This window comes from Gracilinanus agilis, chromosome 1 (genome assembly GCF_016433145.1).
Source record: "Gracilinanus agilis isolate LMUSP501 chromosome 1, AgileGrace, whole genome shotgun sequence".
In the NCBI taxonomy this organism is placed as follows: domain Eukaryota; kingdom Metazoa; phylum Chordata; class Mammalia; order Didelphimorphia; family Didelphidae; genus Gracilinanus; species Gracilinanus agilis.
In genome coordinates this window covers 764,906,838-764,921,446 of record NC_058130.1, presented here as the reverse complement: position 1 = coordinate 764,921,446, position 14,609 = coordinate 764,906,838, and the positions used below count along the sequence as shown (strand labels likewise).

At 39.3% G+C, this 14,609-nt stretch overlaps 2 protein-coding genes across 2 annotated transcripts in view; both read left to right on the top strand.

The window, feature by feature from the left end:
- Positions 1-169, top strand: part of TAOK3 (TAO kinase 3) — a 149,554-nt gene extending 149,385 nt beyond the window's left edge. Inside the window, exon 21 of the mRNA XM_044685447.1 lies at positions 6-169. Within this exon, the coding sequence (XP_044541382.1) occupies positions 6-169 (164 nt within the window). The remainder of the gene's footprint in view (positions 1-5) is intronic.
- Positions 125-14,609, top strand: part of WSB2 (WD repeat and SOCS box containing 2) — a 28,649-nt gene continuing 14,164 nt past the window's right edge. Inside the window, exons 1-2 of the mRNA XM_044673758.1 lie at positions 125-306; positions 11,355-11,523. Coding sequence (XP_044529693.1) covers positions 267-306; positions 11,355-11,523 — 209 coding nt within the window. The 5' untranslated portion in view covers positions 125-266. The remainder of the gene's footprint in view (positions 307-11,354; positions 11,524-14,609) is intronic.

Here is a 14,609-nt window from a genome sequence, read left to right as displayed (position 1 = left end):
CCCAGGAGGCGGTGCCGGAAGGAGGCGTCCACCCGGCGCCCGCCCCGCGCCACGTGACGGGAAGCAGCTGTTGGCCGCTCCCGCGGAGGCGGGAGGGGCGGCGGGGCCGGGAGCGGAGGGGAACCGGCGGGCGGCCGCCGAGGGCCCGGCCGGGGACGCCGCATCATGAGGGGCCGCCCCCGTTGAGGAACCCCGGAGAAGGAGGAGGAGGAGGAGGAGGAGAACGAGCGGCGGCGGCCCGGGCCCAGCGCCGGCCCCGCGGCTTCATGGAGGCCAGGCCCACTGCGGGCGGCGCGGAGGCTGGAGGTGAGAGGCGGCGGGGCCGGCCGGGGGCGCCCTCCTCCCCGGGAGCCCCCAGGACCCTCCCATCTCCCCCACGTCGTGTCCACCCCCAACGCCCGCTCCTTTCTCCATGTCTGTGCACCCAAATAGCCTCCCAGTTCAGTTTGTGTACCCCAATATTCTTCAGTGGCCCAGTAACCCGCCTGTTTTGCTGGGTGCACCCAAATAACCTCCAGTGCCTCTAGTAGCCTTCCTGTCCTGTTGTGTGCAACTCAAGCCTCCAGTGTCCCCAATAGCCTCCTGTGGCCTGTTGTGTACACTTAAGTAACCTCTTCTCTAATGTTATCCTGTTGTACCCCAGTACCTCTGGTGTTCAATAACTTTTTCTTGTGTGTTTCCCCAGTAACCTCCAGTGTCCCCCAAAACTTACCCATCCTGTTATGTGTACCCCAACAACTTCCACTGCCCTAATAGCTCTGTCCTGTTGTGTGCACCCCAGTAATCTCCAACATTTATGTCCTATTGTGTGTACCCCAATACTTCCAGGGTCTCCAATAGCCTTCTGTCGTGTGTACCCCATAACCTCCGGGGGGCCCCCAAATTCTCCATGTATGATTGTCTGCACCCCAATAACTCCCCAGTGTCCTCTCCCCAAAGCTCAAAACTAAACTTCTTTTCTCATTTCATGGTGACCCAGATTTCCTCCTTGAATGCTCACCCGTCTCCCCTGGTCTTTCTTTGCTCCCATTGGGTTAGTCATCATCAGTAGCTTCCCAGTCTTATTGGGTAGAACTCAGTAACAGCCTTCATCCTCCAGACTTCCCTAGTATCCTTTCTTTTGAATTCCTCTCATTTCATGGTAATCTAAATTGCCTCCTTGAATTTCTTCTTTCATCCTCTACAGGCATATTTTCCCCCAGGGTCATTTTCTTTAACTAGTCTAATCACCCCAATATTCCATCCCTTCCTCCCAAACCTTCCTCAGGGTTTGCCTCCTTGCTCTCTCTCCAAGCCTCCCCACCATTGCCCTTGTTCTTCCATTTTGTTCACCCTGATAATCTGGCCTTTTTGATGTTGTATAACATGCTTTCACTGTGATCTTGCATCTCTCAGTAGCCTTATTCCTAACTATATATTCCACCACAATATTTTCCTTTCTTTCTTAATATGTATTGTGTGTGCTCCAAAAGCCAACTCCAGTGCGATCCTACCCACATATCACATTTCCCCAAATAGCTTCCCTCAGTATTGTGTTCACTCATTATCTTCTCTTATTATGCTCCTTTTTTTTTCTCCTACAGTAGACTATTTTTCATTCATAGGATGGGAAAGGGACCAGACCTATGTTTTCACATATAGTATGAGGAAATATTCCTATTAGTCTGCACATTTTCTGTTATATAGAAGTCCTAGGAAGTTTCCTGATGCACTGAGAAGTATAGTCACTCCTCTGTGGTCATTCTGCCCCTATGGGAGTAAGAAGCAAGACTAGACCTTGGTTCTACACCAACCCTTCTCTACATTACACTCTCTTGCACCACTCCTTCATCTTCATCATCCATATCTCCCCAGAGTTTTATTTTTCTAACCAGTTAACCCATTCCTCCTAATACTGGTGTAAGGAAAAACTTCCTCTCAATTCAAACTATCCAGACTAATCTATTGGTTAGACTACCTTGGGAGGTGGTAGGTTTCCCCTCATTGGATGTTCAGCCAGAGGCTGGATGTTTGGACCACTTGGTTGAAATGATGTATTGGGAATTCCTGTTCAGACATGAATTGAGATAACCTTGGAACATTCCACTCTGGAAATTCTATAATATCTTCCTTCTCTCAATATCTGTGGGATTCTACATCTAGAACTAGAAGAGATCTAAAAGGCCATTTAGTCTAAACCCCTCAATTCACAGATGGGGAAACTAAGGCCCAGAGGGGAGAAGTGACACACCAAAGGTCACCTAGGGGGGATTTAAACTGTGTCCTGCTATTTCAATTCATCCTCTAGTATTCTTTGCAGAATGTACTCCTTCCTTCTATAGACTATTCACTTCCAGCACACAACCATCTTAAAAACCTCATTCTTCTGATGTCCTTTACACTCTCAATAACTGTCCTTTTCTGCCTCTTCATCAAATCTGTGATTCTCTGGGGAAATATATCACTAATTGCTGACATTTCTATAGCACACCTCATTTGAACTCAACTGTCCTGTGATGGTGGGTAAACTGAGGTCCAGAGGATGATATAGAGATAGGATTCAGCCCCAGGTTTCCTTAACTCTTAGGTGCAGGGCTATTTCCACTAAACCAGACTGAATTGTAACATCTTTCAAGACCCTGTTCACCCTTAATATCTATCTGTCCCTAATTCCTCCTATCTTTATTCTAATTCCTTCTTTCCTAGATCTTGTTCACTCCCAGTATTTGTCCCTTCATTCCCACTGCAGTGGTTAAGATATGGTACTGTTGATGTTGTTCACCATTCTCCTTCCTTTTCCCTACCAAAAAAATCCCACACCAACCACACAGCCTTACCTACCTCTTGTTTCTCACATCTGTTGATCAAATTTCCCCCAGAAGATTGGGGAAAGCTAGAATAATCCTACCACCTGTACTCTATCCTTCAGTTTTTTTTAAACGTTTGTTTATTTAATTTAGAATATTTTTCCATGGTTATATGATTCATGTTATTTCCTTCCCCTCCTCCCACCCTCTCCCTTTGCCAACGAGAGCAATTCCACTGCATTTTACATGTCATTGATCAAGAACTTTCCATATTATTAATATTTGCAATAGAGTGATTGTTTAGAGTCTATGTCCCTAATCATATCCCCATCAACCCATGTGATCAAGCAGTTGTTTTTCTTCTGCATTTCTGCTCCCACAGTTCTTCCTCTGGATAGTTTTCTTTCTCATAAGTCCCTCAGCCTTGCTCTGGATTCTTGCATTGCTGCCAGTACAGAAGTCCATTACATTAGATTGTGCCACAGTGTATCCATCTCTGTGTACAAGGTTCTTCTGGTTCTGCTCCTTTTCACTCTGCATTATTTCCTGGAGGTCTTTCCAGTTCACATTGTGTAATTAGAATTTTGTTCCCCAGGATTCCATTTCTCAGAATCCCACTTTCGTCCTTTTATGTCCTTATGTTTTGGAGAGAAAGTTTCTGTCACCCCACCCTCTCTTGCTCTTCTCCCTCCAATGCAGTGGGGAAAAACTTCTCTTTACTTAGACTTTACTTTTGTCATTTTATTTCCTCTACTTCAAGTGATTATTAATAAAAATTATAAAACAATACTTGCAGTTATTGGATATTAATTTTAATCTTACAACATGGAATTCCTCCAGTTCATTATTCCTTTTAGCACAATATAGTATTCCATCCCCAACAGATACCACAATTTGTTCATCCATTCCATTGAAGGGCATCCCCTCATTTTCCAATTTTTTGCCCCACAATGAGTGCAGCTATAAATATTTTTGTACAGGTCTTTTCCCTTATTTCTTTGGGGTATAAACCCAGCAGTGGAGGGCAGGCAGTCTTTTAAAGCCCTTTTTATCCCCCAGCTTTTTGACTGGCCACTTTCTCCAGGGAGACTCCTGAGATCTACCAAGTGAAGGTGGTGGTGGGAGGTTGTCATGGGAATGAATTTTCTTGCTACTTCAGAGCAAAATGGGGAAGATAGAGTATATTCCTCATTTGGTCTTTGTCTTAGTGTCAGTGACTAACTTCTTTTTCCCTTTTGGAACTAGTTCAAAAGCAAAAGTTAGCTGCTTATTTGAATTACTCCCAGGAACTGTTGAGTTCTTGTCTGATAGTATAATGTTAAGAGAGAGAAGATTTACTTAGAATTCTACTTCTTGAATTTACCTTACGTATCATCTAGTCCAGTCCCCTCATTGTTCAATAAATGAATTAAAAAGTATTATTACATGCTTACTATGTGTGATTTACTTTTGAGATTAAGATACTAAGGTCCAGAAGTTCTGTTCAAAGAGTCTTGCCTAAGTTGAATAGGTAGTATGTTGCAGATCTGGTATTCAAACTTAATTCCTCTTGACACCAAATGCCTCCATGCATTTTCTGCTGCTCTAGGATCCCTTTGGAGAATACTAGATTTTCCACATTCGAAGATTAATCCATATGCTTGCCTGTCACAATACTTTCTGCAGTTTGGATAAACTAACATAAACTTTTGATTGGTTCAAAAACTCAAAGCTTGTAGGTACGTACTTGTTTTGGGAGACGGGAAGTACAGATGAATTAATCCTATTTTAGTCATAAAATGTGAACATGCATTGCAACATGCTAAGACTGGTTTTGATGAGAAGTGTAGAGGAAAAGACAACATCTAAATCAATGGTTCCCAAACTTTTTTCTCAGGCCTCTTTTGCACCTAAAAATTATCAAAGATCTCCCCAGAAGGTTTTAAATCTATTGGTATTTATCACATTAGAAGTACAAATCTTAATATTATTATGAAAATATTTTTGACTTTATGGATCCTCTAAAATCATCTTGTTAATAAATTATACTGTTTGGTTATCCAGATGTAGGTGGTATCCTGGACTCCTCACCTCTGTTGCCTATGGTCCCAACTACAATCTCAAATTGCCTTCCCTAATCCCTCTTAATTACAATGTTTTCTTTTTTTATTTATTTCCTATTTATCCTGTCTATAGCTTGTTTTATGTATATATTTGTTTTCGTGGCATCTCCTCCATTAGGTTACAAGTTCCTTGAGGACAAAGAATTATCTTTTGTTTCATTTTGTATCTTCAATGCTTAGCAACAGTGCCTGACCCTTGTAGGCACTTAATGTTTTAATGAGTGAATGAAAGTTGGTGGTGAAAACAGTCATTCCAGAATATTTTGTTATTCTAATAAAAATAAAGATTGAACTAGAATTCAGATTTTCTGGGGGAGGAGGATGAAGAATGCTTAACTGCTTGTAGGATTCTGGTTGGTTTGATTAAAAAGAGGGATTACAGGTAGACTTGTTGTTTTTAAATCAGGACATTTTCCTTGAGGCATTTGTTGCTTTTTAATTTGGGAGATGGCATTTTTTTGGTTTCTAGAAACAAGGTAGGTATTAAGGGAAATTTGCGGTAGCAGTTTTGCTAGCCTTCCATCTGGGTTATCTGATGGTTTTCTTTTTACTTAATACTTTACTGATAAAAATACCTTTTTTTTTTTTTTTCCGGTCCTGCCCTTTAGTGTTAGATGAAGCCAGGAACGATGTTGCATCTGATAGCTTCTTTCTTCAAAAAAATACATTTTTATTAAAATTACTTTTTTTTATACCATAGTTGATGTAATTTTCTCCAGATTCTTTCTACCTCATAGAGAACCATCTCATATAGCAAGCTATATTTTTTAAGGACAAAAATGGAGGGGAAATAGTATATCTGATCAATACATCAGAAAATTCTGGAAATAGGTGCAGTGTGCTTTACTCATAGACCTCACATCTTCACAAGAAAGGGGTGGGGTTGAAGAAAGGGCTCTTTCAAGCCATGCTTATTCTTTTATACTTCTGCAATATTCATATTTTATTTTTTGGTGTGTTCCTTTCCATTTACATTATTGTCATTCTGTGTAACACCTGACTTCCCTGAGTCTTTTCATGTACGTCTTTCCTTGCTTCTTTGTGTTTATCATATTCATCATTTCTTACAACATATTAATATTCCATTACATTCATGTACCACAGTTTATATACAGATTCCCCAAATGATGGACTTAAACATTGTTACCAATTCCTTGCTATAACAGAAAGGCTCTATAAATACTTTGGTGCACATGGGGACTTTTTTTCCCAATGATCTCCTTGGTGCATTAGCTTAGTAGTGGAATCTGGGTCAGAGGGATCCTGAGGAATGGACATTTTAGTCACTTTTTCACATAATTCCAAATTGCTTTCCAAAGTATTTGTACTGATTCAGAACTACTATTGATTTTCAATTTCCTTTAGTTTTTTTAAAATTTTCTTATTGTTCCCTGATGTCTTATGGATTCATTAACTTTTATTTGTCCAATTATAATTTCTAGGAAGTTATTTTCTTGAGTTTTTGTGTTTCATTTTCCTTTTGGCCAATCCTACTCTTCAAAGAGTAGTTTTCTTCTTTTTTTTTTTTTTTTTTTTTGGCCTTCATTTTCATTGGGTCCATTCAATTCACTAGGGAGTTGTTTTCTTCAATATATTCTTGTGTGTCCATTCATTTTTATCCTGTTACATTTTTTAGGTAGTTAATTTCTTCAGTGAATTTTTTTCCCTAGTTGAGTTTTTCTGTCAATTTTCTTATTATGTGGTTTTAAAATTTCTTTTTAAGTTCTTCCAGGGGTTCTTTTGGGGCCTATACTTTCACAGTTCCCTTGCTGCTTCAGGTTCTCTGCCTGCCATGTAGGAGTAGTTTTCCAGCCTTCTCTGCTTTCTATACCTGGGTTGAGTGGCTTGGATTGGGTTCATTTCTGTTCTTACAGCTTCATTGCCTTTGGTGGAGTTGCTGTGTGTTGGGCTGGTCTGAGTTCTGCTGGTTCTTATAGATGCTGTGTTGTCTGGGCTTCTCTCTCCTTATGCCAGTGAGACATGATCCTCCTTTGTTTTGATGTGGTTAATTTCCTTTTTGTGTATTTGTGTGAAGGGATTGGGAGAGAGGAGTGTCCTTTATTCTGCCATCTTGGCTCATAGTGTACCTCCCATTAATTTTCAGACAAAGTTAGTCTAAGGGAAGAAGTGTACCTAAATTAATCTAGTCTTATAAAAACTTTATTTTTACTATATCTAAGGTAATATACTATCCCTTATGATTTTGTGGGTAGAGTTATTAAGAGCTTGTGAAAATAATATGAGATGTTGATTTTTCTTTTCAGTCATAATAAAGGTATGGGCAAGAGGTCTTAACATTATTGACAATAAATCTGCATTACTGAATCTCCTTAAGGTCCCAAGTAAAAGCTCAGTGCCTTGCATCTTTACATTTGTTCATTTGACTTGATTGTCCAAACATTCTAGTACTTATGTAACACTGATGCTGATACAGCTTTTCCAAGAAGAAGGTTTTTCCAGAAGAGTTTCATTGAATCCAGAGTCGCTTGTTATGCTTGTATTTTGAAGTGGTCATGGCAGTCTTCTTCCCCAGTAACTAGGATTAGATTTGATCATAGAGCTAGAATAGAATGATAGTAGCTCTGTGAATAGAGGAAGGGGTTAGATGGAGGAGATATTGTGGAAAAAGAAATTATGAGGTTTGGCAACTAATTGTACCTATGGATAAGGGAAAGTGAATGAAGAGTCCATTATAACCCTGAAGTTATAAACCTGGAACACTGGAAGAGCTGTGGTGTTTTTGTAAGAAATAAGAGAGAATTTTGGAAGAAGTATATGTTAATAGGGAAAATAGGTTCTCTTTTGTTCATGTTGAATTTTAGATATCTCTGGGACATCAAGCCTCTAAAATTCCAATAGACCATTGATGTTACTGGTCTGATGCTTGGGGGAGAGATTGTGACTAGATATATAGATCTGGGAGTCATTGACATTGAGATGATAATTAAACCTTGTTACATAAGGGCTTATTATTGCACAATGAACTAGGGTAGAGACCAAGGATGGAGCCTTGGTGAACACCCACAGTTACACCCCCAGTTAAGAGATTTGATATGGATGAAGATTCCAGAAAGAAGACTGAGGACTGTTTAGATGGGTAGGAGGAAAACCTGGAGAGAGGATTATCATGAAAGCTCAGGACAGAGAATTGAGGAAGAGAAAGGTAGGTTAGTTAAGGGTATCAAATGCAGCAAAGAGGAGGTGAAGGATGAGAGGACTAAGAAAAGACAACTAGGTTTTGCAAGTAAGAGATTACTGTTAATGCTGAAGAATTAACTTTGGAGTTGAGTTATGAGATTGGAAGCCATTTTGAAAAGTGTTTAAAGGGTGAAGAGAGAGAGGAAGCAAAGATAATGAGTATAGGTAGCTTTTCTAGGAGGTTGGTCGAGAAAGTGATAGAGGGCCAGTATTGAATAAAGAGATCTTCCCCCAGATTTGTTGATGCTTATTATACCACTGTTATTGAGTACATAATTTATATGAAGAGTGGATTGAATATCATTTAGAGAAAGAAGCATTCTTTGAATACCAGAGTAAAGAAAAATAGGAATCGTTCCCAAAAAACACTAAACAAAAAATATATATGTTTGAGATACGTGGTATCCAGTGATTTACTCATTTTATTCTCCTTTCATCTATAGGAGTGTATTTTGTATATACAGATGTGCAAATGAATATATATATATAAATTCAGATGTGATGACACAAAGATATATGTCTCTAGACACATCTATATTATTTTAGCTGAATCAATAATGAAATCTGGAGTTCTTCAGCTCCTACCTTTTCAGCTACATCTTGGCCATTTTCTTTTTTAAAGTCTGCCAGTGGATTCTGGATAGCTCTTCCAAGCTTGATAAGCTTCAGGTTTTGGCTTGTGACGGACTTTGTCCTTTGCTTGTTAGCCTTGTTAAGTTGTATCATGAGAATATTGGCTTCTGGGTAATTGTTTTTGTTTTTTTTTATTGTTGTTTTTTGTTTGCTGTGGCCATTTATGAAAATTCTTTTGGTAGGAAATCTACACACTCAAAGAAGCCCAAGTAGATGTCATCCATTCCCCTTGGTTTATAGATAAAGAAACTGAGACTCAGATAGAATGGGCTTTCCTAGGCTCATATAGGTTTTATGTAACAGAATTGGGTTTTGAACCCCTGTCTTACTGCTTCAGATCCAGTTCTTTTCTCCACAGATCATCCAGAAGGGAATACCTGTGCTAACTGAATCACAGGTCTTTGGAACATGGAAGTGATCCTTTATCAGCCAGACTAAATCAACATCCAGTAATGGTTGAACCATTAACTGCATGAACTGTAGGACAAGTGTAAAGGCCAGACTGGATTTTACATTTGAGAACCTGCGTTCCCAGATTAGATTGAGCTAAAAGGAACCTTGGAGGCTCTTTAGTCTAGTTCAGACCATACCAAGAAGCCTGTCAAATATATCCCTAGTGAATAGTCATCCACATTCTTCTGGTAGTGGAAGCTTGGAAGTGAGGATCTGGAGTCAGGAAAAGCCAAGTTCAAATCCTGCCTTACCAGTTCTGTGACCCCAGAAAGGGGGTCCTTTCTCAGTCTCGGTTTCCTCCTCTGTAAAATGGAGGAAATAATAGTATCTGCCTCGTAGGGTTGTTGTATATTTCAAGTAACATAAAATAATACCTCAAAATGTCAATATTATTGCTAGCTATTAAAAGACCACCAATGAGAGTGAACTCAACTTCTAAAAAAACAGCCCATTCCCTTTGGGGAGAGTTTTCATTGTTAAAAAATTCTTATCCCAAATCTGTGTCTTTGTTGCTTTCCCCTTTAATCTTGAGAGGGACCAAGTAGAATAAGGCTACTTCCTTTTCTGACATGATAATACTTCAAGTACTTGTCATGTTCCTTCCCAGTTATCTCCAGAACTAACACATACACACACATATTTTACACTCTTACCTTCCATCTTAAAATCAATATTGTGTATTGATTCCTAGGCAGAAGAAGAGTGGTAAGGGCTAGGCAATAGGGGTTAAATGACTTGCCTCAGGGTCACATAGTTAGGAAATGTCTGAGGCCAGATTTGAACCTAGGACCTCTTGTCTCTAGGTGCCTGCCTGGCTTTTAATCCACTGAGCCACCTAGCTGCCCAGAACTACCACATATTACCCAGTTCTTATTTGGCATGTTCTCAAGACCTTTGTCTATCCTAGATGTCTTCTGTAGGAATCTCTAGCTTTTCCAAAATATGGTGTCCTGAATTCAGCCAGATACACTGCACATATGGTCTCAACAGGGCCAAAAATATACTAGAACTTTTCCTTCCCTCGTTCTGGATGCTTTGCCTTTGATTGTAGTTGCCTAGGGCAGCTTTAGTCTTACGGGCCTCCATGGTATATGGTCATATAGGTCAGCTTATTTTACTACCCATTAGTTGCTGCTGCCCTTCAGGTCCTTGGGATTCATTTGCCAAATGAGGGGGTTTGACTTTCACATCTGAAGTCCTGTGATCACTGCAGAGTGGTTTAGGATGTACAGTAGAAGTAAACATACTCATCAGTATTGGCTGCCTTTGATTAACATAAAATAAATTCCATGAGAATTCAGGTTTCATTTATTCCTTTCTTCTATTCCAGTGATGGGCAACCTTTTGAGCTCGGTGTGTCAAAATTCGCCAAAAAAAAACAAGCATAACTCGGGTGGTGTGTCACTTCGAGAAAAAAAAAACCATAAATTCGCAATATTTATAGTTTAAATAATAAAAACATATAATTGTAATATATAACTATTTAATAAACCAAAATAGGTAAATGAATATAGGTAGAATTGTCATCTATAGTGCACAGAGTGTCTATAGTACACTACAGCAAATGTTTTATCCTTGGCATGTGGCCCCATATTTCTCTGTATGCAGCTGCATGTCATCGAAAATGGCTATGCATGCCATAGGTTTGCCATCACTGTTCTGTTCCTTTCTTCTTGGGCCTTTTTATTGATTAGAGAAGTCATAGGTCTCTGATTCTCTTAAGGCCTGTGATTAGAATAACTCAATATGAGAAAATCTTAATTTTTCTGAGGACTTGGAATCTGCAACAACCTTAACATCCTAATGCATTCATGGTTTTATTCCTGCTATTGTCCTCTTTTTGGCATTCTTTGGAAAAGGAAGCATTTATGTGTAATATTCACCTATACAAAGGTTAGTCTTTAATGGCTAACTGATAGTCTGCACTGCCCAGAGTTTGAGTAACTGGGATGGAATGTAACCTGTGACTCCCATTTATTGCCCTTCGACACTGAAATAAAAAAGTCCATGAAGAAGAAAGCAGAGATAGTGCCAGGGCAATATATTTATAGAACTTCTCTTACTTTTAGAACTTAACAGCTGAGTTAGTTAGTGAGAATATGTTCTTTGGGGCTTCAGGTTCAAATACAGCTTTGGTTATTAGAAATGAGTGTTTAAAGCATGATGCCATTTTCTTCCCCAGAGGTTCCTCTGCTGCTGGCTGAACTGAAGCCAGGGCGCCCACACCAGTTTGATTGGAAATCAAGTTGTGAGACCTGGAGTGTTGCCTTTTCCCCTGATGGTTCTTGGTTTGCCTGGTCTCAAGGACACTGTATTGTCAAGCTGATTCCGTGGCCTCTTGAGGAGCAGTTGTAAGTAATATGCCATCTTCTTCTAAAAGGGAAGGGGTTCTTAAAACACTGAAGCAGGTGGTTTTGATGATTTATTATGACCATAAGTCCTCTTTAAACCTTTAAAAACGAATCCTTTCTTCTGTATTCCTGTTGGAAGAATGGAGGAGCTGAAAAATGGTCCCAAAATTGATAACAGTGGGTGAAGGAGAATTAATATCCCACATCATGAGCATTTGCACAAATACTCATTAAATACTTATCGTTTGCATGGCATCTTTAGGTATAATTAATTAGCTTTTCATAACATGACTGTCTTGTAGATCCTAGATTTAGATGTGGTTGGGACCTCAGAAATCATCTAGATTAACTCCTTTATTTTGTAGAGGCTTAGAGAAGTGAGGCAGCTTTCTTGAGACCCCACAGCTAGTAAGTCAGAGAGCTGGTATTTGAATTCAGATATTCAGGCTTCAGATCCAACACTTTCCATGTACAGGGTTAAGGTACTAACCTTTTTAAGGTTAGCCAAATTCAGAAACCAAGAAGTCAAAAGTTTACTAATAATCTATTGTAAGGGTCAACTAGGCAGCTCACTTGATAGAGCACCAGAAGTTGGGGGGGGGGCATGGATTCAAATCTGGCCTCAGATACTTCCTGGCTGTGTGACCCTGGGTAAGTCACATAACCCCTCGCCCTTAATCCCTAGTTATTTAAGCCTAACTCTTGCCTTCTGTCTTAGGGTTGTTACTAAGACCGAAAGTAAACATTTAAAAAAAAAATCCATTATGGAATAAGTAGCATCTATTGTTGAATTCCATGAACTCTCCTAGGTCAAATGCCTGTCTTTCTGGGTTACTGATTTTGCCCTGGCTTGGCTCTCTGGAGTAGTCATGATTCTTAGAGATAGTCATCTGCGTTGCTTTTACACACCTAGCACTTTAGAATCTTTAGTTTCAATTTTTTCCTTATTTCCAAAGTAAGTTTCTTCTTTCTATTCCTTTCAAAACTAGGTCTTATTGCTAGGACTAGATTAGAGGGACAGATATCAAATTAAGATTTGAGAGAATTGGGCTGCAATCCCTTGCTCTTTACATTTCTAAGCTATATGTATCTATGGGCAAGCCAGTTAAATTCGGGAGAATGGAGAATTTAGTATCTCTGTAAGAAAGGCTCAAAGTTAAATGAGGGTAAATGGGAATGGGCTGTGATTTCCTTGGATTGCTATATGTCCTCTTTGAGCATATATGACAGTTGAAAATCTGAACAGATAAAAAAAATCTCTTCAGCAAGTTGTTTACTTTGTTAAAGAATGCATCATATTGTGTGCAGTGGCCATCTAGCCTCTCTTCAAGAAACCAGGAAGCCATCAATCACAATACAGTTGTTTATTGAGAGAGAAAAGAGAGAAAAACCTGGGGAAAAGTCCCTCACGTCTTTGACCTGCCACCTACTCCATTGGAACCCCCTCTCCAACTCCAGCAGAATTGAATTGGAACACTCTCTTGTCAGTTAGAGGTTCTAATTTACACTCTGGAACACCCTGGTCAGGGTTTAGTTAGAGGTTCTTTTTTTTTTTTTTTTTTTTTTTAATGGTCAAAAATCTCCTTTATTAATTACACGTTAGGTACATGGGAGACAGAATCACAGACTCAAATCTGGTCTGGACAACAAAAATCTCTCAACAAGTGGAGCAAAGCAAAGCTTTTTCACAATCTCGGGGAGAAAGGATGAAATTATGGGAGATGAAGCAATGAGACTATAGAACTGTTCACAAAATTGATGTAGATATGCAAAAGTAACCACTGAGGCTTAGCAAGCTCCTCCAGGGTATTCAAAGAAAAGTAAAATATTCATGGATATTCACTCAGAATGCAGATAGATATATGGTACATGGGGGTAAGGTTTACAGAAACTGGCAGAAAACACAAACTTATTAACAACTTAAAGTATCAACTTGAAGGACACATTCCACAATCCCCAAAATACTTTGGATAGTAAAGACATAAGTTATTTCTGTCTCACTTCCCTTGTATTCTAAATGGTCTGAGGCAGGCCTAGGAGAGATCGATTTTACTGGGGTCTTAGGCATATCAACTTTGGATATATTAATAACTATTATTATACAGACCCTCTGATTTTAATTTTCAAAGTTGTGTCATTCTCACCTCCCTCTCCCCCATATGTAACAACAACAACTAAAAGCATTGCTAGGTACACATGCTCCAACCTCAGATGTCTTCAAGACAAATCTTGCTTGCAGAAACTTGCTCTTTCAGCTCCAAGTTGTTTGCAGAAACTTTGGAGATGCTTTTGCTAAAAAGAAATCTTTGCAAGGCAAATTTCAACCCATACTTAGTTAAAGCTAGTGTGTTGATAAGTCTTGATCTTCAACTATTGACCTATTTGATTGTTTTGGGAAATGGAAATTTTCATTTCACAATTTACTTTTGTGCTGATGATAGGAATCTGTCACAAAGGAAAAGGCCATGGAAAGGTTATAACTGCCCTCATGTCTTAAAAAGGGCACATTGTCTGACTTCACTATATAGGTGGAAGCTCTCACTGGCCCATGCCATAACTTTTTCACTCAGGGATTATCAAAATTCAGTCTGCCTTACTGATTCAGGAGGATCCTATCTCAGCTTCAGACTGAGATTGCCTTTCCCAACTTCTCCCAAGAGCCTTCACTTATCCTCTGAGTACCTCCATCCCTTCTCTTTGTTGATAGATCAATCACCAGACAGCCGTACTTGGATTTCAAGCTTTCAATAGCCTTACAATACAATGAGATCCCAAAAGCCTTTTTGCCTTAAATAACAAATCTTGCTCATTATAGGTCAGAGAAATCCAACTTCTCAGTGATCTAATTTCACTCTCTTAAGATTCCATAACCCAAACAAGCTTCTCAAAGCCTTTTTTTTTAGACATGTTTACAATAGACATTTTTTTAAAGACATGTTTACAAATAAAATATCTACTCTTTTAACTTTTTGGTCCTCAAAAAGACTCTCCTGCTTTTACCATAGATCTAACTGGAAATATCTTACATTTATCCACTTTTTTGAGAACACTCAGGATTGTACAGCTTGCCCCTCTTTCTTGGTAAG